General features: G+C 44.4%; 1 protein-coding gene across 2 annotated transcripts; it reads right to left on the minus strand.

Moving 5' to 3' along the window:
• Positions 1-1,586: 1,586 nt before the first annotated feature.
• zdhhc1 (zinc finger DHHC-type containing 1) lies at positions 1,587-12,754 on the minus strand. Of its 2 annotated transcripts, none has more exons than XM_041950458.1 (11): positions 12,224-12,754; positions 11,068-11,287; positions 10,092-10,267; positions 8,974-9,075; positions 7,812-7,936; positions 7,411-7,566; positions 5,980-6,101; positions 5,654-5,742; positions 4,694-4,811; positions 4,103-4,178; positions 1,587-3,377 (listed from the first exon to the last, which is right to left on the minus strand). In XM_041950458.1, coding segments are annotated over exons 1-11 (1,716 nt in total). In that variant the 5' UTR covers positions 12,226-12,754; the 3' UTR covers positions 1,587-2,847. The 2 variants fall into 2 exon arrangements, with proteins under 2 accessions (XP_041806392.1, XP_041806305.1); XM_041950371.1 differs by lacking the exon at positions 12,224-12,754 and adding an exon at positions 11,812-11,923.
• Between the last annotated feature and the right edge of the window lie 14,782 nt (positions 12,755-27,536).

The following is a 27,536-nucleotide window of genomic DNA, read 5'->3' on the forward strand; positions in this document are numbered from 1 at the left end:
ATCAGGCACCAAAGCACTGCAGGGACATTTATTAAACTCACAGACTGTTTTACTTTTCTTCACGACGATCGTGAGGTAAACAATAGAAACCAAAACAAAACCAGGTCGAACCACATCCCTCTCTGTCTCTCTCAGAGGACACAGCAGAATGTGACCTCACGTCCTTGGTTGTGTCAGCAGGAAGCAGCTGTCAGTGTGGGAGGACTTCAGTATGACATCATGTAGTTCAGGGTGGACGAGTCTCCAGAGACCACCGTGGGCTGTCGCTTACTTGCTTTCTCAACAATTTGATGAAAAAACACAAACAAATGGATATTTAAGTCTCTGTCTTCTCTGTTCAGGGTGTTCTGGGTCTGTTTCCAGGAAATAGCCACAGCCACACAGTCTGTCTCACCCCTCCATTCACAGCAGGATCAGACGTGTTACACACAGCTGTCACAGCGTGGACGCCGTCATTCATTTTTTAAAGCTGCCGCTGCTGCACATCTCTCATTCTTTAGTTTCTGTTTCTATGATACAGACTTTTCACGTTGGATAAATCAGACCCGATGCTCATCAGAACCAGGATCAGCTTTACTGGGGTTACGGTTATGTGAACACATAAAAGTCTTTTATTTTCATTACTCTCACGGAAAGAGACATACAACTGCTAAGCTGAATGAATTAAACAGTCTAAATAAAAATAATGTTGGCATTTAAATACATGAATGTGTTTTCAAACTGCAGAAGAGAAGCAGCTTTTAAATATTAATTAGCCTTTATGTATAATATTCTAATATTCTGTGCAGCAGCAGACTTAATTTTATACTCTGTGAAGTATTAATTCTTCATTCAGCATTAAATGTAGAACAAACTGTTGGTTTCTGTCGCTCACTCACAGACGCCACCTGGTGGTTGGTGGTGCACAACACTGAGTGTTTGAATGAAAATGTAAATGAACTTAAGCGCCCCCTGCTGCGACCGTGATGAAGCTGCAGGGGGCAGAGAGACGACCGGACATTTGAGTGTCGGCGGGACAGTAAATAAAGACGAGGTCTATTTAGCATAGCGAGCACCCACGAAACCCCAAAACCTCAATCCAACGGTGGAACCAGCCGCAGAAGCTAGTTAGCTAACTTCTTCTTAAATTCGTTAGAGAAGTGAAGGAAAGAGGAGGAAAAGAAAACTGAGTGAGTCGATCTGATGAAGAGAAAGATAAAGAAGATGAAGCTCTGCTCTAAAAAAAATCTGATTACAAGTTCTTCTGTTGGTCTTATGTTCAGTTCTGAGTACTGAAGAACATGGTTACTTATTATGGGATGGATTCAAATGAAGCAGATTCATCAGATAAACATTCAGTCTGTGAACGCCACTCAAGCACAATAATGTAACTTAAAAACAGTAAAACCGGACAGTTTGACTCTTTTCGGTGGCAGGAACGACAGTAAGTCTCTCAGCTGGTCAGCTAGCGTGATTTTCACACATGATGAACAGATTTTTATCTCAGATGGTTTAAAAAAAAAAAGTGCATTTAGCTGCCCCCCCATGGTTGAGCCCCAGCAGGAAGGATCAGGACTGGACATAAAAGTATACAAAGGTGATCAGTTTTATTGTTAAACAGGTGAAAAAAATCAAAAGCATTTGAGATGAAGTCTTCATCCTGTATGTGAACAGGTAGTCTGAAAAAACATCCAGGTGATCACACACAGGTAACACACACAGACTGACAGCTAAATCCTCTTCTTCTCTTTCTCTCTCAGAGTTCGATGTTGAGATTGAGACCAATCTCACAGAGCCAGCTAGTCCTGCTCTGCCAAAAGGTAAGCAAACCCACCTCCCAGCAGCTCAGACTCACTGATTAACATGTAATCTTGTTAAAGGTGTAGCAGCAATCGGACGTTTTACAGGTTATGTGCTGGACCACTTATTGGCAAGGCGCCAGAGTTTCCCTTGTTCCCAGTCGTTACGCTAAATTAAGCTCATCGGCTTCACACTTAGACATGAGAGTGGAATCAATGTGAACATCGAGTTCTCAGGAAGAAAGAGAAGAAGAGGATTTCACTACACAAACAACAACAACAGGATGGCACTTGACAAGAGACGCTGCAAGCATTTGATTGGCTGAAAAGTGATATTGTGTAACGTCAAAAAATGCTGTGGAAAGTCTTCTGAAAAAGACTTATTCAAAATAAAAATATCAACAACTAAATAAAATAAACTCTAATGAGAGTTTTATTGATGGAATAACATGTAGTTATGAGTTCTGATTATCGAAGTATTTTTTGAATTCATTGGTTCATTTAATTTACTAGAATTTTATGTATTTCAGATTGCATTTATTTTCGATATTGGTCCTTCAGATGTGACAGAACAGAATATGAGTGTTGGGTGTTAGCATTAGCATTAGCACAACTGTACTTCAGCAGCACATCGGAGGCTGTTGCTGCTGTGTGGTGATGGGCCAGAAGCTACACAGGAAGTTATGTCAGGACTTCAGCTCTCTATAAATGACTCCGTCCCTCTGGCCCTGGACTCCCATGGAGACCAGCAAGAAGACGCAGTGAGGGACTGCTCACTGGGAAACAATAAAAACCAGTGGGAGCAGAAACACCAGCAGAGACACAAACATCCACACACACCAAACGGCTCTTCAATGGCGTACAAAGTTAAGGTTTAAAGGTTCGAAACCAAAGTTTTCCTTCAGTTATAAAGATTGTGCACAGACAGGATCTCACCTTTGGCATTCATAAAAGAAAAAGTCAAGTCGTTGTCAAAACCAATAAATAGTCACGGATACAAAACAACGTCTGAAGTTCAGATAGTTGTGCGTGGCTGCTCGAGCAGGTGAGTATAGAAAGATAACAGAGCCTACACAGGTTCCAGCTCCATCCAGGAGGCTACGCCTGATCCCAGCGACGTGTGAGACGCGGGTCTGGATCCGGGCCCGGAGCTGGTCTGCCTCCTGCCCAGATGGAGGTCTTCCTCCCGGGGCTCAGGGGCCTCTCCGCTGGCCCGGCTGACAAACACGGTCGGGGGTTGGGTGGAGGCCATCTCAAACCTCAGCTCCGCGGTGCCCTTAATTGTGCGGCAGGAGGAGGCCTTCCTCTTAGTCCTGGGCTGGGGAGAAGGCGGGGGGAACGCCGGACCGACTCTGTGTGAAGACGAGGAGGCGTCCCGGGGAGCGGCGGCAGCAGCAGAGGATGAAGAGCCCAGTTTGGCCAAAGCCACCGGGATCTCCTCCAGAGACTCTGCAGAGTCAGAGTGGTACTCAGCAGGAGGGGCGGCAGCCTGGACGGGGCCCAAGGAAGGGGCCAGGGGGGGCAGGGACGCCCGCAGAGGGAATGCTGGGAAAGGAAGTCGCTGACCAAGGGACACAGTCGACACGCTGCTGGGCTCCACTGGAGGACAACAAACCAATACAGAATCAGAAGAAACCCTCGCTTGGTTCTTTATTGATCTGATAGCTCTAATGCTCGTGCGTCAGTAATTAGACGGACCCAGAGCGAAGTGAGAGCTGTTCTTCAAACATCTGGAGAACCTGCATCTGTCCTGCTCTCTGCTGAAAGTCAACATGCTGAACTTTTATCTGCAGCAGTCAGAATCTGTGTCAGTGCTGCTGTCAGTGACTGATTTTGCAGATAGATGCCTGCAGATGAGTTCAGCAAAAACTGACAACAACACCACAGGAAGTGAATAGTTTACATATGTTTTACTAATCGTATGTGTGGGCGTTCTGCAAATAAAGGCCATTTACTGTATTTATCTATACGAATCTATTTTCATATTCAGGAAATCTATATTGAAGCCATCTTTTTTAATATTTAGGCCACTTATTATACTTATCTAGATAAATATGTATTCACACGTTGCCTACGTGTAGATGCTGAAGTTATAACAGAGAAAGCTTAAAAATTAGCACGGCAGCCGGCTAATTTCATACGAGGCAGCAGCTTCCTGTGGATTATTCTAGAGTTTTGTTTGTTGATTGGTGGATATCTGAAGACTTCATCAATGAGTTGTCTCATTTCATTAAAAACAACTAATCGGAAGTTTTAAGCAGCACTGAGCAGCTGCAGATACTTCACGAAATATCAACATCACAAAAACAAAGGTGTGTGCGTACCTGAGGGCGGGGCTGTACTCGGGCAGCGCTCTCTGGTCACCTCTACCGGAACTTTACGGATCTTCTTCTTCTTCTTCTGTGAAAGCAGAACGACACGAAGCAGATTCAGTTCCTGCGTCTCCGTCTCCTCGTTCACAGAACGAATTTTAAAATCCAGATTCACTGAGTCAGACTCCAGTGAGCTCTGCTGTTGGTTTACACAAACGAGGCTCCTCCTCACCGGCCAATCAGTGTTCATCTGTGTGTGTGTGTGTTTACCTGCGTGTGTTCACCTGAGTGCGTTGGTGTGTGTGTGTGTGTTCACCTGAGTGAGACTGTGTTCACCTGCGTGTGTCCACCTGCGTGAGACTGTGTGAGGCTGTGTGTCCACCTGTGTGTGTTTACCTGTGTGTGTTCACTTGAGTGCGTTGGTGTGTGTGTGTGTGTGTGTGTGTGTTTACCTGTGTGTGTTCACTTGAGTGCGTTGGTGTGTGTGTGTGTGTGTGTGTTTACCTGTGTGCATCGGTGTGTGTGTGTGTGTTCACTTGAGTGCGTTGGTGTGTGTGTGTGTGTTAACTGTGTGCATCGGTGTGTGTGTGTGTGTGTGTTCACCTGTGTGCGTTGGTGTGTGTGTGCTGCAGCTTTTGGCTCTGTCGACACAGTGGGTGAGTGAGTTTCTCCCTCCATGACGGAACTAGACACAGTCTTCACTCTGCCGTTAGCCACGAACCTGATACACACACACACACACACACACACACACACACACACACACACACACACACACACACACACACACACACACAGGGGTTACACCCTTGTACTAGTTCATCTGACTGGCTCAGTGATGCCTTGGTGTGTGTTTGCGTGTGTGTGTGTGTGAGAGACCTCTTCTGAGCTTTTAAACTTGTGTCAGGTGTGATTCAGTACCAGTGTGATTTCATACAGATGAAAGAGTCAGCACAGGGAGTCCAAACTACGGCCCGTGGGCCATGTGCGACCCATGAGCTGTTGTGTTACTGTGTCCTGGACTCGCCGTGTGAACATGAAGCAGCACCACAGACTCAGTCTGTCTCTGTCCCGCTGCGCCCGCTGCTCTGAGAGCTGTTCCCTCCGTCCTCGGCAGCAGATGAGGTTCAGGGCAAACAGCCAATGGGAGTGGAGTTATTTATGAAGACCTTCTGTTAGACTAATACACACCGCTCCCTCCTCCCACAGCTCAAACACACACACACACACACAATACACACTTTGTTTGCTTCCTGGAAGTCACAGCCAAAGAATTTCATTCTGCACACTTTGTTTCCTGCAAAGAAAACAGTGTCCATAGCGACCGAGGTCCAGCCTCATTGTGTTATGAAATGACTGTTGCGGCTGTTTACTGAAAAATGACGGGACCCGGTCAGGCTCGGCCAATCACTGCAGGTCGTGGCTTGAACCTGGACCACGACAGAAAGTGGACTCCGGCATGTCTGCAGTGATCCGGAGGACTGGATTTAATTCATTTTTAACGAGGTGCGTTACCAGGGTCAGACCATCGGGACCAGAGCAGGAGGGAACTGAAAGACTTACTCTGCCTCCCCCCGCACAGCCACAGCGGTACGTTCCTCCATGTCCAGCTGAGGGTTGGTGTAACCCAGAGTCCCTGAGTAGTTCACATCCTGGGGGGGGGCAGCAGAAGACAGACACTCCAGGAATTAAACCACTTATATTGACATACATGATTTGGTCAGAAATGTTGAGTGACAGAAGGGATTTGCTGCATTGAAAAATACGTTATATTTAACTTTTTCCCCCCTGATGTGTGTGATGTGGACAGACGAAGCCCCCTGATCTTCGGCTGCATAACGAAAATAGTCACGTCAGAGCCGCGTCGCCGCCAGCCGAGCATACGTTACCTTAATGAGGTCGACTGATGGAGCTGCTGCCTCCTTCACTGATCCCAGTTTCCTGGAGTCTCTGCTGTCCTGACGGTGGCGCTGCCGCACGATGTACTCATAGGTACTGAGTCTGTTCCACACTGTACACACACACACGCGCGCACACACAGACAGAGACACACACACATACACACACACACACAGACAAACACACATAGACACACCGACACACACACACAGACAAACACACATAGACACACACACACACACACACACACACACAGAACTGTATTTAATGATTTATTTTTTCAATAAAAACGTGACAGCTCAGATTGTTGTAATAAGTGTGTGTCAACATGGTGGAAAGGATCCTACAGAGATGGAGCTTTTTGTTGAAGAGTAAGATCCTTCTTGTTAAACCAGCTGTTATATCTCTCTCACCAAAGCCACCAGACTCCATTCACAGAAACAGTCATTTAACGTGGTCAAACACACTTCATTCAAAGTGACAGAAAACAAATAAAACTCACCAAAACCTTCTCAGTTCATCTTTCACTGATCCAACAATCATCACTAACTCTGTTTGGTTCAATAAAGTGTTCTTTCAGCCAATCAGGAGAGAGAGAGAGAGGACGACATCAGAGAAGCAGAGAAAACAGAGTTTCATGTTAACTCTGGAATTATTTTCTCTGGACCTTCTGACCGGAGACATTTAAATATGTCCGACTTCAACAGACTCTCCTGGTTCAAAAACAGACATTTTTGGACAGCAGAAACTCAACAATCGAATATTACAAATGATAAAAATCTGGATTTTTTTTTACAATTTGATTATATATTTGAATATCTGCTGACAGCTCTACTGAATACCTTCCTCACCTTCGCTGGTGTCGGGGAAGAAGCTCTGGTAACAGGATGATGTCTAACAATATGAGCAAAGTGCGACAATTCCTCTGTTGTTGGCTACGACAACCAACTCAAACGTCGTCATCTACTCCACCTCCGGATGTCAAGACCCAGTGGATTAGCGCTATTTTTTAATGGAAATGTGGCAGAAAACTGTCAGCGAGGGCCGGTACCTGTACAAGCTCAAAGACGGCTCGAGACAGGACATCCATGACCACAAATGGAAGCTGTGAGTTTTTCCACATTTTATGTTGCCCGGTTAATGTGGTGTCTCCTACAGACTGGAAGTGAATGAAATGAGGAGAGTAGGAGGTTGTTTGAGTGTGTGTGTGTGTTGCTCCTGTATGTGAATTTACTTTAAGTCTTACTCAGACTTTCTGTGTAAAAGAGGTGGTCAAACTGAGGGAATTCATTTGCTTTGTGGAACATTGATTAGCATCCAGCAGCTATCTTGCCCAGAGCGGGGCCTGGGGCCTTTCAACACTTCAGAGGGGTCACACTTATCCCACAGACACACAGACAGGTGTGTTTGTTGTCTCTTACTCAGGTAGATGTGGAAGCAGAGCAGGTGACAGAGCAGCACAGATGACAGCAGACCCAGAGCGATGGTGACAGCAGCCAGACCAGGAATCACTGCTGCTGTCGAGCTGACGGGAGCCACCGGCAGGAAGACGAACCACACACCTGTGTCATTCCTGGCTGCAGGACATACACACACACACACACACACACACACACACACACACACACACACACACACACACACACACACACAGACATCAGTGCACACACACACAGACACACATACAGAGCAAATAATTCCTGATATTAACTGAGAAAACATCTGTGAGCAGGCTGACCAACAGAAGAGCTGGATGGTCTGTACAACATGAGCTCTCCTGCTGTGACACACTCACACACACAGGGACGAGGTCAAAGCTTACACAGGAAGTGTTTGTCAGTGCGGAGTTTGGACGGGTCCAGAAAGAACTCAACGAAGACGTAGGAGGCAACGACCAGAACCAGACAGACCCCCATCAGAGCCGAGACCACACTGTGGAGGAACAACCTGCAGATACACAGGAAACACAGTACTACTGAGTGCACAGGGTACTTCACTGTCACTGTGAACAACTGCAGAGTACACAGGAAACACAGTACTACTGAGTGCACAGGGTACTTCACTGTCACTGTGTACAACCTGCAGAGTACACGGGAAACACAGTACTACTGAGTGCACAGGGTACTTCACTGTCACTGTGTATAACCTGCAGAGTACACAGGAAACACAGTACTACTGAGTGCACAGGGTACTTCACTGTCACTGTGAACAACCTGCAGAGTACACAGGAAACACAGTACTACTGAGTGCACAGGGTACTTCACTGTCACTGTGAACAACTGCAGAGTACACAGGAAACACAGTACTACTGAGTGCACAGGGTACTTCACTGTCACTGTGTATAACCTGCAGAGTACACAGGAAACACAGTACTACTGAGTGCACAGGGTACTTCACTGTCACTGTGTATAACCTGCATAGTACACAGGAAACACAGTACTACTGAGTGCACAGAGTACTTCACTGTCACTGACTACTGGACGCAAGCAAAAGAAGCAAGTGAGGGAAACATTGATGCAAATAAGAGAAATGAGATGCACCCATTGATGGAGGTATGCAGCCTGAAAAGGAATACCTGCAGACACTACTCAGGGCACAAAAAGGTACTCAGGATCTAAATTCTCATCCACAGTCAACATCTTAAAATACACTAGAATTGATGGTTAACACTGCGTCTGTTATACTAACATTATGGAAAGTACAGGAACCAATTTCACACAGGTGAAGGCATGAAGTTCAGCCTCAGCACAAATGATTCTTTCTTCCTCGGGACACCCCCCCTACTGGACTGCACAGCATAGGAACAGAGGAGGAGGAGGAGGAGAAGAAGAAGAAGAAGAAGAAGGAGAAGGAGAAGGAGAAGGAGAAGGAGAAGGAGAAGGAGAAGAAGGAGAAGGAGAAGGAGAAGGAGAAGGAGGAGAAGGAGAAGGAGAAGGAGAAGGAGAAGGAGAAGAAGAAGAAGAAGAAGAAGAAGAAGGTCTTACTTGTAGTTTCTGCTCCCCACACAGTTGTTGAGCCACCGACAGTGATGATCAAAGTTGGCAACACACTTGTTACAGGCACTGCAGTGCTTTGACTTTGGACCCCTGAAACACACACACACACACGCACACACACACACACACAGGCATGACATCCTGTACCTGCTAGCATAATACAGAACATCTCTCCAGCGCCCCCTACTGGCTTCACTACCTGCTGAATATTTGTGGCAAAAAAGGAAGATGATTGGAGAGGAGTTTTTTTCTGATTTTTTAAAATTATGTTAATCAGTCAGAAAGAAAATTAGTTAAAGACAAAAACTAAGCAAAATAACTGATTTTGACGTGCTGTCTTTTACTGGTAAAAAACAATAATTACAGCATTTAATGGTGTGAAACCTTTGTTCAGAAATAAACACATTTACTACACATTTAGTGAATACAGCTCCTGTGATGAGCTACTGGTATTCTTATTTTGAATAATCTCAATATTTGTCCACATAGAAGCACGAGGCTCTCCTGGCTGAGGTCTGTCAGTGTAATGGCTCCTCTGACCCACTTCTCCAAGGCCTCCTGGGAGAAACCAGCCCACTGACCTGGTTTTCGGAGGCTTCACGTGCAGGATCAAATCTATCAGAATGATTCACATGAGGCCTGCTGCCTTCAGTGAGCACTTTTATTATTTACACCATGTGGAGGAAGTGTGCCGCATGAAACATGCAGACTGCTGAGAACCAGCCCCGAGCTTTCTACCAGCAGGAGAAATTAAAATAATACATTTCCTTTTTTAAAGTCAGACACAGCATGTTTAAACTCTGTTAGACTCAAATCTCAGCTACTTTTTAAATATACAGTCGACCTTCAGTTTTTCCTGACACTTATTCATCCAAACAACTAAATCTGAATTGGCCTCTGCACATTTAGGTCCAATGCATGGTTGTCACTCGCAGGGCGGCCTGGGTAAGCTAACTAACCAGTGGACAGGTCACACACTCACAGCAGACACACTGTGGTGACTTTTCAGTAGTGAGCTTGGAGGAAATAAAAAAAAAATTTCATTTATTTAAGCTTTAGGTTTTCTGAAGATGCGTATCGTGAACAGCTGTGTGCACATTACTCACACGTCCACCTGGCAGAGGTAGCAGTGGCAGTTCTCGATGACATGAGCGTGTTTGGAGCGGTCGAACACGGGGACCGGACCTTTGTTGCTCTTTGTTCTGACGTTGTAGTCGGCCGGGTCGACGGACACGGCCATCACGTGGACTCCCAGGTGGCAGACGAACATGATGCCCGTACACTGATTGCAGATCAGGACTCACACACAAACGCTGGAGCATTGTTGGACCGGTGGCCGCATTTTCAATGACCTGATTTCAGGATTCCTAATCAATGTCTACGTATGTGTTTCTGTTGACAAACTAATATCAGCCGATCATACGGTCAGATTTTGTGAACCTTGCTGTTCTGCTCTGTTTCCTCCCGGCTCACTGCAACATGAGCTGTGTTCGGTTTCGCATTAGCTGGGAGAAATCTGGAGGACCTGAGGTGACGCTCCAACAAAAGGCTTGAAGCTTTCTAGCACTCACACACTCTCTCTGCTAAATACGCAAATCAACAGTGAAATCAATGAATAAGGCATCTGTGACTGTAGGATGGAATATGAGGGCCACTGTCAGGAAAAAATCTCACGTGAGATTTTCCTCCCTGCTGAGTTTTCTCGTAAACAAACGTTCTGTTTGCAGTCAGTGTAAAAGTCACTGCGCGAAGCAAACATGTTGGATGGTTTTCCTTCTTCAGAAAAAACATTTGTAAATCTGATTTTGTTAAATATTTGTTATATCACCCACAAGCAGAGAGAGAAAAGATCATTGTAATAGATTCAACCATTTGGCTGACCGGATTACACATGTGTGTTTTATCATTTGCTGCCTGGAGAAACCTTCGGCTTCAGATCACCAGTATCACTCATTTGACAGACTGCACTCACATCTTATTGACAGCCGACTACTATAATCTTCTAATATTCTGACTTTCTAAGCCTGACCCTTTCCTGGCAGTGGCCCCGATGCTCCATCACTGTGTACTCTCTAAGGATACGATGTAGCCTGCAGGGATCCAATGAGCCGGCAGCAGGGGGACGAACACGCCGAAGCCGGTGACGGCGAAGTAGACGTAGAGCAGCCAGGCCAGCAGCTGGAAGGGGTGCGGCGGCCAGCTCCAGCCGTTGGTCCGGGAGCAGAGCGGCACGTCGGCTCGCTGTGGGCCGTCCTCGCCGACCGGCGCCGTGCGGTTTGGATTCCTACAGCACACATCCATCCTGCACACAGATTCAACATCAAAGACTTGTGTCAGAAAGCATGGTCTTCATCACACGAGCAACGAATCAGCTGCTTGATGACCATTCAACCATCACTGGATATGACCTGCAGAGGAAACATTCAACACTCAATGACACGTGACGTTCAGTGTGGACGGCTGCTCACACAGCAACTCATCCTGTTTTCAGGATATTTTACTGGAAGAACAAACACAACCAGGTCAGTTAATGAATCCATTGGTCCTTCTACAGAAATTAATCTGCATCTATTCTAATGATCTACTAGTAGTTTAAATTATTTTTTTAAGGCTGCAACTAACGATCATTTTCAGAGTCAATGTATTCGCTGCCTATTTTCTCAATTAATCATCTTATGAAAAAATGTCTCTCAGAGTCTCTCAGAGTCTAAAGTAATGTCTTCAAATGTCTTATTCAGTCCAACCAACAGTCCAAACCCCACAGATCCAGTTTAGTGTTAGAAAGCTTTGCTTCAAAATGTACTGAAGTGATTATCAAATACTTACAGATTCATTTTCTGTCCGTCGACTCGTCGTTGCAGCTCTAAATTCTCTAAATCTTAGGAAACTGTTCTCAACATTTCTTTATATTTAGACGCTGACATTTTGAAGAACGATCATTGACGTGATTATTTGAGTAAATCTTCAGTTAGGTGCAACCCTAATTGTGGAAGGTACTTACCACAATTTTACAGATTTAAAAATGAATCCACTAATCACGAGAATAATCAGAAGGTTTGATCTCTAATGATCAGGAGTTGCAGCCTTAAGGGTCATGTCACCAAATATCTATCTAAGTGTGAGTTAATCATTTATTATAACATGAAGCTGCCGATGACAACGAAAATTAACACAACAGAACAGCCGGTGTAATGTTTGACAACACCGGAGGTGCAACCTGGAAGGAGAGGCAGCTCACATGCTTAGCACGGATTAACGGGACTCGGGATGTGGATCGGCCCTCCGGTCCGACGCATCTCATCTCATCTCATCGCGGAGCCTGGGCCTGAACGGCGGCGTGGAGTTCTGCCGTTCCCTGGCCCGGGAGGACCAAGCTTCTGCTGGGGAGAGGCACTTGACACAACTCGGCAGGCAGGCTCCGTCCAGAGAACTACAGACCTGGCAGACCAGTCCAACTGTTAGCTTACATCGCATCCATGCCGGCTAAATACACGATCCGTTTCAGACCCGGCAGCTGAGTTAGCTCCGTGCTAACCGGCTACATCACACTCCGGTGCCTGCGGATGTTTTGGAACTATTATCCGGATAATATTTAGATCACCACTTGAGCGTGCTAATCCATCCACAGACAGCTTCAGCTAGCGTCGTTAGCCGGACACCGCTGCTGCCATGCTAGCCAGCTAACGCCGACAAACAGTGAAACGGTGACCGCTGGACACGAATCAGACGCCAGGCTTTAACGTTTGAAGTTTAACGGGCAAGATCCTTTTTTTTTTTTTTTTTTACATCTAACGCTAGTGTTCAACTAGCTAGTTAGCCTGTTAGCCTTCTTGCTGCTGTCTGCTACCGTCTCCTAGACCACTACGCCGTTTCCTTGGTAACGCTCCAGGTCCGCTGTTATTGGTCACTGCAACTGATTCCGCCTACTGGTTGGTATAAATGTAAACTGATCTGGGAGCGGCCTTCAGGCTCTGTCGGCTGTGTGAATGAGTTGTGTCCAGCAGAGGGAAGCAGCTACATTTACAATGTTAACAGTTAAGAAGTCAGATACAGACTGGATGCAAACGAACAGAAGAGCTCGTTAATGTTATTGTCTCTGGGGAAAGGACGTAACATGGACCATGATGCACTACAAATACAGACAACTGAGCGGGAAACATTCAGAACAACACAACATACAGACGACTGGAAGTGAGCACATGACGCTAAAAGAGTGACAGCCCGACTTAATGAAACATGTGATCATATGATCAACTAGGTCCTCTGAAGTCGGTAAAAAATCGTTTCTGGTACCCTGTGCTCAGGTGAACCTGCTTCATTCATTCAGCTCAAATGTATCGTTATTTGTGCAATAACCTCTGTTCCTCTCTGATGACAAACGTACAAGCATCCAAATCCACCACTGCTGGGCAGAAGACACTTTAATGCTATGAACTGGCCCGCCCGTTCCCTAGACCTGAATCCAACTGAGCACATCTGGGACCATCATGTCTCGCGCCATCTACCAACACCACGTTGCACCACAGACTGGCGGATGGTTTAGTCCAGGTCTGGGAGGAGATCCCTCAGGAGATCATCCGCCACCCCATCAGGAGCATGCCCAGGCATTGTAGGGAGGTCATACAGGCACATGGAGGCCACAAAAACTACTGAGCCTAATTTTGACTTGTTTGAAGGACATTACATCAAAGTTGGAGAGAGAAAAAAATATATATATATATATAAAAATATATATTGCCACAAAGAAAGAAACATTGCCATAAAAATATACTGCCAACAATTATATAGAATTACACAGTTTTTACACGAATTGCAGTTCGGTAGAAATTGCACATGGTGGGTACTGATAAAGCAAGTACAGCATTTACACTATTGCACAGTAATAAATATATATGTGTCACAGTAGAATACCAGTATGTATTGATAGGTGGAGTACTCAATGAGAGTGAAAAAAATATGGATTGCACAAGGTAATTTGTGTCTGATAAATCACACATCAGTGCAAATACAGTCCGAGTATGGAAAACAGTGCTAAGTAAAGCAACGCTTAAGTTAAGCAACGCTTAACTTAGCACTGGCGGTCGGCTAGTTTAGTTTCAAAACGACTCCAAATGCCACCAAAGTTGTCTGGGTGAGTAAATGGTCGTATTTAATGCTACAAATAAGGTCCAGGTTGTAAAAAACGAAAGTTATACTTTAAACGGGAGATATCCGGTGAAAGAAAACAGTTCAGCTCTCTGAACAGGGTCTGGGAGGCTCTGGTTGCTGCTGTACAAAAAGTTGATCGTCAACACATGAAGAAACTGACAGATGCCATGATTGGAGGCTTGTAACTGTTATATGCTGAATAGAAGGGTGGCTGATTATTTTTTAATGTCAGAAATGTTTATTTGTACATTTTGAGTCATTTGTTAATTCTTTTCACTAAAACAGATGAAAATAAACAAGTAAGATGGGAAAGTTTTCGTTTTTCATTCAGTAGCCTGATAATTGTGCACAACTAGAAAAGCCAAAACCTCACTTTTACCTTCTTAAATATTCAGGCTTGAGCTTTATTAACATTTTGGATTGACTGAGAGCTCTGTAGTTGTTAAATAATAAAATGAATCCTCAAAAATACAACTTGCCTAATAATTGTGCACACAGTGTGGCGCCTGGTGTCCAGTTTATTCGGTACAATGGACCTGGGGGAGTAGAGACTCAGAGTGGGGGAACCACCTCTTCGGATGTTCTCGGATTTTCATTTAAAGCCCCAAAGATACTTCAAGAGAAAAGCTGCTCGTGGGCATTTTGATGTAGTAGAGGTGTCTCCATAGCAGCGAAAATCTTCAGATTTCTGTGATCCACCATCTCACAGGACCTAAGGTGGACTTCACACATGGCCTCAACCATCGAGAAGGTGCAACCTTCCTTCCTTCATCAGCTCACGAAGTTCAACCTGTCTCAACAGCTGCTGATCCAGGACTTTAGTATGGCCCTCAAAGGATGTTATAGAAATTCAAAGGTCTCCTCTCCTCCTCCTGTCCTGCTTTCCTCTGTCCACTCATACCAGTGTGAAGTCAGCTGGTTCAGGCAGGTTGTCTGGTGCATTTCCATTCTGGTCCCTATCAATCCTTCCTCTGTCCTTCACATTGGCTGTAGCAACAGCATCTTTTACTTCCTCTGGTATGTGTACAGGAGGACCTCTGGGTCCACACCAGTACTAAAGTAGCTTGTCAAGGGCCTGAGTGACCATTATCATCAGGTATTTTCATAAAACACATGACAATCCACCAGAAACACCTCAACTTTAAAACACTGCTGTGGTGCAAACAAGCCAACATCGACAAAGCAGTGAAAAAGTCCCCCCACTCGGCGCTCATGACAATTAGTCATTTTACTCAAGTAATACTTCTTCCACTGCATTGACTCTTATCAAGAGAACACGTTAGTCACAGCTGAAGTCAGGAAAATGTCAAGGATCCTCTGTAGATCTGGACTTAAATGAAGTTTGAACACAGTTTAACTTGGATTGGACTTACTTGTTAAAAACTTAAAACAAACATCACAGCTGTGTGTCATTTTAAACTAACTTTAATGAAGCATTATGAAGTGCAGCTCTGTGGGTCTGAAGTGATTTTCTCTTCACAGTCCTCTTCATCTCCTGCAGTGCGGTTGAAGAGGTTAAGTGCTTCACCACCATAAAAACTTCCTCCCGGAGGTTTAACTGCACTTTAATATCTTCAGCAGAATATCTGTTTTCTGAAACTTAATTACTGTGAAAATGGAATTACTTCCATGTCGAGCTCCGAGAAACAGGCACAGTTCTGCTGTAAATGTTTGGCTGTAAAACACCCTGAGTCAGCTGACAGATGTGAGTCCTACAGGGGCCTCCAGCGGGGCCCGGCCACAAACACTGATTCAGAACAGGAAGATGTGGTCGGTCTGCAGGTTACGTAAGAGAGTCAAGAGTCTGGTGGAGGACGGAGGGGGAACCCAGCACACACACCACTACACACACACACACGCACGCACGCACGCACACACACACTAACACAAACACGCACACACACACCAACACACACACACACACACACACACCAACACACACACACCACCACACACACACACACTCACACACACCAACACACACACACACGCACGCACACACACACACACACACCAACACACAATAAACACAATCACAATAAACACAAAACACACACACAATAAACACATACACACGGACTAAACACTAGAGAATTTTAGTGTGTCAGAACAAGGTGGACACCCACACACTAAACAACTCATGCACACACACACACACACACATACACACACTAAACAATACACACACACATATACTCACTAAACACACACACATAGTCGTGTTTTCATCACTTCAGAGGACATCACATTCACGTCCATTAATTTCCTCAGGGCTGAACCACTGACCCAAAAATCAACTGTTTTCAAATTGGGGACATGAGCTTTGTCCCCAGTTGCACCAGCCGTCCCCAATTAACTGGTCCTGAGTCTGAAATGTGTCCCTGAAAGTAGCCTAAGTCATACCAAGACACACACACACACACACACACAACAGTAGAAGAATGAGATTCACTCACAGCGAAGTATACAGAAAGTTAAAAAGTAGAATAACAGAAGACGGTTCAGTCGTTTTCCGTATGACCCTCATCTGCTTAACATCACGATGACTGATCACTGATCCAGGACCTGCCTCCTGTAGGATTCTGTGACCTGCGGTGCCACCAGCCAGCGAGTGACCCTCATCACAAACTAATTGTCCTCATTAAAAAGCCGTCATTAGTAGAAACAAAGCAGCCAACAGCGTGCTGCAGTCCTGGCAGACAGGACGGGTCAGGTTCTGTCCCAGCAGGTCAAGCTGTCCTGGACTCGACCTTCAGACCACAAACACTGAGGTAAGAGGAAAACCCTCCTGCTGGCGCTTCATTGTGGATGTCGGTGTGAAGCCCCCTTCCATGATCCACAACAGAACATCGACTTCCTCCGTCAGGAGCTCAAACAAGTGTTTAACTGTTTCATCTGTTCATTTCGCTGAAAGCCCACTCGCAGTGAAGAACTGCTGGCGTGTTTCACAGTGGTGGAAAGTAATTCAGGTTTCACATGTCTTTATTTGAACAGGGACAAAGAACAAAACATTCATCTTATATAAAACAAGGAGAGATGTACCAGGTTTGACCTCTTTTATTTTCCACCCACAGCCCCTGAACAGGTAGATAGAATAACAACTCAAAGCCAAATTAGCCGTTAACAGAGGACTAAACACTTCACTTTCCATTACCTTTGTTAATGTCAGTGTTAACTTCTGTTGCGTTTTTCTGACGGGGATATACCACACTGTCATCTGCCTTCATCGTTTAGTCAACCTCACTGATAAACAGACTGAAAAACATTGGTCCTAAAATCATGCCTTGTGGCACTCCCATGGTGCAGGCTTCCACAGCTCAGTTGCACCACATGAACAGCATGTGTTTCACAGCCTCCTGTCAACACAAGAAGAACTGAGCTGCTGTTGAATAATCACAAAATACACATTTCTTACAGCCGTTATTTTAGAATTATTCAATCCAAATCAATTTCTATTCATACAGCACAAAAATCACAGGAGATTTTTTTTTTCCATAAAGAGCAGACCAGGACCATATTCTATATTCCATAGAGGCATAATAATAAAAACAGCTGTAATGATAATAGAATTACGACGAATAGTAAAATGGTATATGATAGTAATATATATGGCATGTGTATGATAAACAGTAGTATACGTATATGTTAACAGAGGATAGTACATGATAATGATAATATGTATATGTATAATATGTTAATATATAAAATGTATAAAAATATGACTGACAATAAGCACAAACACTATAGCAGCATAGCTAGGGGCTGGTCCAAGGCAAGCCTGAGCCGGCCCTAACTGTAAGCTTCATCAAAGAGTAGTTTTAAGCCTACTGTAAAATGTAGAGAGGGTTCCAGTAGCAAGACTGTAAGATGGTTTCACAGGAGAGGAGCTTCATAGCTAAAGGCTCTGGCTCCAGTCCTGCTTTTCAGACTTTAGGAACCACCAGTAAGCCTGTGATCTGGGGTACAGTGTTCTAGTGGGGTAATAGGGTGCTATGAGCTTCTTAAGATACGATGGTGTCTCTTTAGGGCTTTTTAGGGAAGTAGATAAATTTTAATTTCAGTTCTACATTTTACATGGAGCCAGTGCGGAGCAGCTAATATAAGAGAAATATGATGTTTTGTCTTAGTTTTATCAGAACACGTACCTGGAGAGTCTTAATCAACTTATTGTGGCAGCCTGATAGTAAGGAATTACAGTAATTCAGCCTGGAGGTATCAGTTGTGTGGACTAGTTTTTCAGCATCATTTTTAGACAGGATGAGCCTGATTTTTACAAATAATTCCTTAAGAATCTTCAAGTAGTGTTAAGCATGAAAATTAACTCCATACTGCAGGATTTCGAGGTCCTGACCACAAGCAGGGTGCTGGTTAACCAACCAGACTTTGTTTTGGTAAAGAAGAAACAGATGACAGCTGCAGTGATCGAAATGGCAACATCAGGAAGAAAGAGCATGAGCTAAAGAAATTAAACGCTCCATTTTACCTTCACTGGTGACCAAGAACCCAAGATACAGGGCAGCAACTCAATCCCAACCTGGAGAGACAAATCCACTGTTTTCCTGCAGAGAACCACGACCTCAGACTTGGAGGTGCCGACTCTCATCCCGGATGCTTCACACCAGAATGATTAAATGGATTTATTTGACAGCGTACATAACAGTAAAAGTTGAAGAGATGCGTCTTCATGAAGGCAAACAAACGGGCAGCAAAATCATTGTTTGATAAGTTGAGATAAAATAAAATAAGAAAATTTAACTTTATCTATCCAGAGGGAAACTGTTGGCCAGTGGTTGCAGTAAAAAGCACAAAGACGTTATTAGTAAAGATCATAAATATGGATGCACTTAATGTACTGCATGAACTGAGTGTGAATGTTTTCAGTCAGCTGATTGAGTTGACTGCTTCATTGATTTCTGTAAATATCTGCTGATTCTGAATCTGATGCAGCAACACGTTTCAAACACGTTGTGACAGGAGCAACTAAAGACTGGGAAAGATGTGGAACGCTCCAAACACACCTGTTTGGATCATTCCACAGGTAAACAGGCTGATTGGTAACAGGTGATAGCATCATGACTGAAAGGCTCAGTGGTTCACAGCGAGGATGGAGCGAGGGTCAACACTTTGTCAACACCTGATTGGATAAGAGATTAATACCTGGACTCAGGAACACTTCAGGAAACTGCTGTCAGGAAACACAGATTGATTGGAATTGACTGATTCTGGTCCAGACTTCTCTGGAACCAGGGTTGTAGGAAACATGTAGATTGTCTTTCTGATTTAACTTTCACAGACTTTAGTTGACCAGTGAGGCTGAAATGAAACGACCTCAGTGCTCCTAGTGATCCTGTGCAGTCTTGCGGCGGGGGCAGATGTGTTGCTGTAATCACACACAGTTAATGTGAGAAAAATGTGGATGTGAAGCGTGTAAGAACACACAGAGCAGAAGGTCACGTATGAAACAACACTCATGGAGCGATGTGGATGTTCTCCACCTGCTTCCTGCTGCTCTCTGATGGGCTCGGACAGTCTGACTCTCCTGCTGCGTGATAACCAGCACTGTAACAATGGGGGCGCACGGGGGGGACGAGTGGGCTTGGCTTTCCCAAAAGTCCTCGGAACAAAACCTGGAGGGGCGTCACAGTGTGTTCCTCTGTCCACACAAACATCACTGCACTGCTCCTCCTCTGCTGGTAAACCACGCTCAGCCCAGATTTAACCCTCTGAAGTCAATGAGACGACATGTTCTCTCATCAGATGGAACAAAAACACACAACAAAAAGAAAAAGAGGTTCTGCTCCACAGTGTTTTGACACAGAGAACCAACACGCAGCTTTTCATCCTTTGAATGTGCCTTTTAAGGTGAAGGTAGCGCAGAGCAGTGGGACCTGGTCTCGCAGACTGTGGCCGTTTGGTTCATGCAGGCACAGCAGCACGAGTGTAAAAGAGCTGGATCATCAGAGGATGAGGTGATTACAAAATACACTCCCAGCCAATCACATCACAGGTTCATGGCTTTGAAACAGCTTTCTTCTTCTTTTTTTTCCACCAATCAATAATTATAAAAAATAATGAAACCTGCACAGACAAACTGAATGTTTTGTCTCTCAGACCAACTTCAGATGAGTGTCGAGGGAAACTTGCAAAAAAGAACCATAAGCTTTAAAAAGACAGCAAATGGACAACTGTCTTATCAAGTTAGACTAGCTGCATTTCCATTGCCCCTAGAAATGCGGAAATCCTAAATATCGCAATAAAAAAAACGGTAATGGAAACACCTAAATTTCGAAAATCCTCTCAAATATCGCAAAAACATTTTTACGCTCTCATGAGGTGGTTTTTCAGATGTGTCAATATTTAGGTGTATCGCAAAAGTGTAATGGAAACACTTTTTTCACATCTCCGAGGTCAGTGGACTCCCCGTTTCGGGCCGACCGCATGCAGTCAGATATAACATCTTGTCAATTTTGTATTGTATTGAATTATAATTGTTTAATTATTGTTTTCTGGATCTCAATAAGTAGCAGACAAAAACACTCCAGCTGTTCCAGCTGTCATGCTGACTGATCTGTTAAAGACAATCTGACAGCTGTGATCTCGTCCTGTGTCACTTTGTTAAATCTAATCATTCCGTTTTCATTAATAGTGAGGTGAACTTTAATGCACACGTGCGCACAGATGTACAGCACGGTGTTTGCCATTGTGATGAGTGTGTGCACCTCAGCTGTGTGGGAGACACGCGTGCACGCCATTAACTTTAATATTTACACATAATTGCTGATAGAAAATATGTTCAAAGGACACTCCAGTAATTCACAGTCCTGTATTCTGCTGCTGCTCGAGCTGACGCTGTCAGAGCCTTGCGGAATAACAAAGTGATCAATAATAGGCCATTAAAATCAGTGATCACTCTAAGTCAACAGATCATTTCTTTATTTCACCTTCAGCATTTGTGCATTAGAGATGCGCAATCCTACAAGGCCAGGAGCGTGCATGTGCTTTTTCATTATAAGGCTTATAAGGACGCACACACATCTCGCGGGACGTCCGAGAACTTAGGAGAATGTCGGCTGGTTCGCAAAACACTGTTCAATGGAAACACCTGCAAGTCGCATCTGAACTTTGCCGAAATTTCAGAAATATCGCTTTTATTTTGTGAATAACTGTAATGGAAACGTAGCTACTGACTGAATGAAGACTTTTACCGTGCAGCAGGCAGCCAAACATCAAGCTAATCAGTACCAGGATGTAGGCAGTAATGAAACAGTACGAGTAGTTTGTGTTGTCAGTGATTGCATTTACTTTTTTGTGTCAATAAACAAATGAAGCATCATTCCAAACTCCCATTCTGAGGAGACGCTGCAGTGCAGCAGAGATCACGCTCAGCTAACAGGCTACGAAAACGTAGCTAAGCTAAGCTAGCAGACACTGTGGATGCAGCACAAGATGGCCGAGTTCAACAAAGATAAACCATCAGAGGAGTGAATGAAAGGTTGTTTTGTTATTTTTTCATCTTTACTAGATAACGTTAGCTCGCTACAGACCTGGATGAACTCACACTGTGGCATCTTATATCAGTTTTTGTGAGGAAACGTGTGTGCTGCACATACAATAGACCCGGTTTACAGATGTGTGGACAGAGTCCTGTAGAACCAGGCCGGACCGGAGCCAGTCTGAAAGCTACAGTTTGTGTAGCTTTAGATTGTACGCCTGCTTCCTTTTTAGTGAGGGTTTTACAGCCAGTAACACAATACACTGTGTTTGTCCCTCTCTGTCTCTGCCCTCTCAACAGTGTCCACACACAGGGTGGAAATTAGCACCAGACACCAGCCAAACGCTGGTCAAACAAACGGGGCCCCCAAAGAAAATCTTTCCTGGGGTCCCATGTTGTCCAGAGCTGGGCCTGCACGGGACACAACCTGTTCTAAACCCTCCCCTCTGGTAGGTGCTACAGAGCACAAAACAATCAGACACAGCTGCCGACTATCCACAGAAACACTGACGTAGACATTTTATTTATGTTGTTGGTCATTGGTGCTCTTTAATGTCCTGCATTTATAGTTAAACCTATTTTCATACTCTGTATTCTTTAGCTGTAGTTGCTAAGCTTTGATGTCTGTCTTAGCTGTTATGTCTATTAATTAAATACTACATGATGAGCAATGAAAACATGGATTCTTGGTTTGTGTGTGCTTGAGGAACAGTAAAATGTCAGCAGCAATGTAAATCCTGGTTGCACCTGTGAGCAGAGCTTGAATGAAAGTAGTCCGTCCTGATAACATCTGCACTCTGCGCCTGTCAGCAGCAGCTGTCAGAGTGCGTCACTCACTGATCCTTGGGTGGATCAACGTGTTCACGTCGACAGACTTCACCTTCACTTTGTCTTCTTTCTGTCCCTGAGCTTTGACGTCCCACAGCTGGACGCAAAGCTTTCCATCTGAGACGAGAGGAGGACACGTCTACCGTCCACGCGGCCGCTGCACAGGCCAATGCTTCGGCTCGCTTGACAAGTGTCCAACGATCCATCGTATTTACTGAGAATGTAGGCTAACACACACGCACACACACACACTGTCCTGTTTCCATCATTTTTGACATTACATAGGCTTACATTCATTTCCTTTAGACTTACCCTAACCATAACCATAACCACTACTTGCATAACCCTAAATCTTACCCTAACATTAACCTAAACCAACCTTAATCTTAACACAAGTCTTCACCCTAACATCTAATGATTTACATTTCGGGGACTTGAGTTTTGTCCCCAAAATGAAGACGAGTCCCCACAATGTGACTGTGTAAACAGATTTATGTCCCCACAACATGAGTAATACATGGCCACACGCGCACACACACACACAGTAATGATATGTATATACCACACACACAGGTGAAAGCACAGGTCACTATTATTATCATTATTATTGTTATTATTACATTATTATTATTTGTTCTGTTTACTGTTTATGTCAATAACAAAAGCGTGTTTCAGAAATAGGTCCTCTAAAGTAGTTCCAAACAGCGCAGTGCATCCAGTTTCAGGAGTTAGTCAGAGCCACCTCTACACCTCTGCTACTGTTCTGTTGTGGCCAAAACTGCAGATGGAGGGCAGGAAGTGATTTTCTGCATAGGAGGCGCTATAACACAGACAGACAGAGAAACCACGAGGAGCTTTTATCAAGTACCAATTTTGTTGTATCTGCTGCCGTAATAGCAGGTAAATCTTTAAGTTCAGCTGAAAAATCTCACCTTTTCATTTTCTGTTTATACCTTTTACCTGGAATTTCTTCTAAACTCGCACAGTAAGAACTTTCCTCCATCTCATCCATTGTGGTTCCAGAGGTCGAGTTTCTACTGTTGATAAGAGGAAAAGTCACCTGACAACAGTAATGAAGACGTCATGTGATGAAGGCAGGGTTCAGTCGGTCCTATCTGTCTCTCCCTGTCTTTGTCCTGATCCAGGACCTGCAGTTTATGATGATGTATCTACAAATGCAAATACCCATCACAGCAACAGCAATGATTCAGCTTTGTATGTTGAGATCCTCTCAGCTCTGTGTTCAGGTTCAGGAAAGTCTTTATGGTTCAGTATCTAAACCATGAACAGGCGGACTCGGGACATAAACCCTGGCCTCTGACCTCTGCCACGCTGCGTAAGCTGTTCCAGACCTGAGGCATTAAACTGGTGACTACAATGCTATTATTATTATGATTATTATTATTGTTGTTGTTGTTGTTATTATTATGACCATTATTATTATTATTATTATTATTGTTATTATTATTATTATTATTATTATGATCATTATTATTATTATTACTGATAGAAACGAGGCGGACTCAGTTTGAAGCGTCCGTCGGGATGAGCTGAGCTGCTGCAGCCTGAAGCCTGACTGACGCCCCCCCCCCCTCTCCTGTTCCTTTCTGTCGGAGTCACAGTGACCTCAGTAAGGAGCTCAAACCCTCATCTGCTTTCACATCAGACAAACAGACATTTCACAAACCATCTGACCGAAGCCAGACTTCTCCCTCGACATTCAGAGGAGCCTCTTTCTCTGTTTGAGTCGACGTCTGATGAATTTCTAATCGAGCTGAGAGTCATATTCAGGAATTTAGGTTTGTATTTTCTCAGGCTTCAGAGAACTTCCCCTGAAGTTCAGCGACTGGAGGCAGCAGAAGGAACTGCTCTCATGTTTTACTGCTGTTTCTATCAACATACATGAAGAGGTGTGTTTCCTTTACTTTAATTCATGTTCGCACAACAAGTCCAAGCAGTTCCAAACCACATGAAGACTTTTGTCCTGACCTGAATCTGACTCTCTGACGTGGATGTGGACCGAAGGTCCCGTTACACTGTGTGAAATCTCTGATCGTCGGTCTGTTTCTACATCTGACGGCGAGACTGAACACCGAGACAGACACAGTCGCAACTTCATCTCCCGATTCTCACAACGGGACTCCTGCTATGACCCACGACTGCAAATGTGACAAGAAATGACAGCAAATACACCAGCCGGCACAACAGTCTGTAAGCGGCCATTTTCAAGGAAGTTTACTGGAAAATCACAAATACAAACCAAAACGATGGAAGTAGAACAAAATGAAGCTGAAGGGAGAAAACCTGTTATGGTTTTGTTGCATTTTCAAACATCAGAACATTGCAGATGACGATAGAGATACGATTTACAGATTCATCACACGGAAACCAGGAGTTTATCACACCATCTCATACAAGACGGCATACAGGGCGGTGGACTTACACAATCCTTGTTCCACAGTCTACAGGTGCCCTTACAGGTGCAGGACATTACAGGTACATTCATTTGCCACAAGCCAATGAGGCAAAGTACAAGAGAAGCGTTGAAGCTTTATGCATGTTAGCATCATCCTGCTATGGAAGTGAGAACATATCGGCCAGGGTGCTGAATCTCCTCCAGTCACAGACTGCTCTCATCCCTGGATGGGGTCACTTCTCCTCCTCTTCACCCCTCAGCCCCATTTTTTTTTATTTCCAGTGTTCAACTCTTCTTTGAAAGTGCAAACTGAAAATGGACATAAAATCAGATGGCTGGAAACAGACTTAATGACTGAATGGGAATCAGGTTCAGCTGACAGTTTCTGACAATCGGACATTTTCACGCTGTGATGTGAGTGTGGCCGTTCAGAACAGCTTAAAGCCCTGACCTCTTCACATTGTTCTCACTCATTTGGCCGCACTTTGCTCTGTTTCACTTCCTGAGAGGCAGGCAATCAGGCGCTCAGTTATGTCTTTGCTTTGATTTTCTGTTGCTGGAAGTGTTTTTGAGTTTGTCTCAGGGGACCTCACTGACGGTAAACTGGAGATTTTCATCTGTCAACAACAACTGTTGTGTTGGGACCAGTCCCCTGGAAAAGAAGCTGTGTGTTTCACAGTGTTTTACCGTACATACTTGAAAAGAAACCCTCCAGGACACCGTCGGTACGTCCGTCTATCCCACGTCTTATCAGCTACACACAGCTGTAAGGTCCTCAACCATCACCAAAACCAAAGACCCACAAGGCTGTCTCCTGAGCCCCTTCCTGTTTCCCTCCCTGCCAATGACCACCTCAGCCAATCACCTATCAACACTCTGATGACACTGCTGTATCGCACTCCTTGATGACAGCAACTGTTTCAGGCTGACGCGACTCCGTCTCCTCTCACAATAGTTCATGAACAACTACCTGCAGCTGACTCTAACAAAGACAAAAGAACTGTTAATTACCACTTTCTGCAGTCACAGCACAGCCACAACTCCACCCACAAGGAGTACTTCTAATATCTTGACTCACCTTGGACAATAAACTCAGCTTTCAACAACATACCAGACGTCCAGGAACGCTAACGCTAACAAAGACTCCCCACCATCCACCAACTCAAAGCATCTTCAGTTGCTGCTCCACAAGGTACAATTCAACCTCTTCTCGTCTTCTGCTGCTGCTGTCTCCAACAGGAACAACCTCATGCAAATCTCACACAACACATCCAGCTTCTCAGACCTCAACAGCAAAGCCCGGCACATGAACCCATTCTGCTTGCAGATACAGATCCCAGCCTGGAAACGGGGACGCTTTGGCAGGAGTTTTGTGCTCTCTGCTACAGCATCACTCAACAAAACCCAACTGTTGTGTGCATGATGCATAAAGGTGTGTGTGCAGAAATGTGGATGCATATGTTGTCTAATAAAATGAACATAAATAAATCTAATGTTTGTATGTTTTTCTTGTGAGGTTCTTTACAGACTGTGGCAACTCCTTTCTTTGGACAAGGACAGTAAAGAATAAAAGTATTTGAATTTGTTCACATCAATACATCAGGATTCACCACCTTCCTGTTTCACGATGTTGACACGATAAAAGCTGCAGCTTGATCAGCACATCCCGAATACTGAACCACTGAGTCATCGATAAATCTGCTCATGAATAATAATAGTATGAAGACATCCCAGCGTGAGAAGGAGATCCAGAGGTTTGTCAAAGTGAAAACAGATTCAGGATCCATGTTCACATCCACAAACATGAGAACATTCACAGCCAGCAGGGTGAGAGTTTGGATAAACTCTGTGAACATGAACTGATGTTCAGAGTTTCACCCCCTCAGTTAAACTCCAGCCTCCCGCCGGTCGTCTTATCCTTTGATCTGATCTGATTCGCCGTTGGAATGTCAGAGCAGCTGAAAATAGAAACTTATCTTCTCATCTCGTCTCTTGTTTTGTTTTTTGGGACGGGTTTTGTCTTCTTCCTGTTGTGAAATAGCTTTGGGCCAGCAGTTAGTGGCAGCTCCTGATGAAAACATGACATGTTTTATTTGCTGCTGTAGTCAGTTCACTGTCCCACCCCACCTGAGAAACAGGACATTTTTATTAGACCACCACACTTAATTCATTTATATCTGTATCTTAACAGCTGTAAGACTGAGGGTTCATCAGGTAAACATTTCCCTGCAGGCCGAAATGTTCATTACAGCCCTTCAGGCAGAAACACGGTGAAGGTGTGGACCCCTCACGATGGGATGGCAGCAGAACACAGCTTTGCAAAGGCACAACAAACACCACAAATGAGGATGTGACAGACATGTTGGTGATTTGTAAACATTTAGACCTTCACTTTTCTGTTCTGATTAACAGGAGGCCATATGAGATATGACAAGAACAACAAGGATAGAAGTACAGACAGGTGGGCGCAGATTAAACATGTTTTAGTGAAACAGGCAGATGGTGTTTTGGTACAAACAGAATATAAGTGAGGACTGACATCAAATCCCACTAGAACACTAAATATAGCAGCTTTCTCTTGAAGTCTCTCATTCAGACTTGTGTAACAGGGTGAAGATTGATGTGCAGGTTCTGTATGAACTGACATGAACCTAACGAAACAGGACT

The sequence above is a fragment of the Chelmon rostratus genome, chromosome 1, assembly GCF_017976325.1.
Source record: "Chelmon rostratus isolate fCheRos1 chromosome 1, fCheRos1.pri, whole genome shotgun sequence".
Classification (NCBI taxonomy): Eukaryota; Metazoa; Chordata; class Actinopteri; order Chaetodontiformes; family Chaetodontidae; genus Chelmon; species Chelmon rostratus.

Coding starts and splice junctions, on each gene's coding strand:
- zdhhc1 (XM_041950371.1), bottom strand. Junction 9,076..10,091: donor TACCTCTGCCAGGTGGACGT/GTGAGTAATGTG, acceptor TGTGTGTTTCAG/GGGTCCAAAGTCAAAGCACT. Junction 4,179..4,693: donor ACACACACCAACGCACACAG/GTGAACACACAC, acceptor CTGCTTTCACAG/AAGAAGAAGAAGAAGATCCG.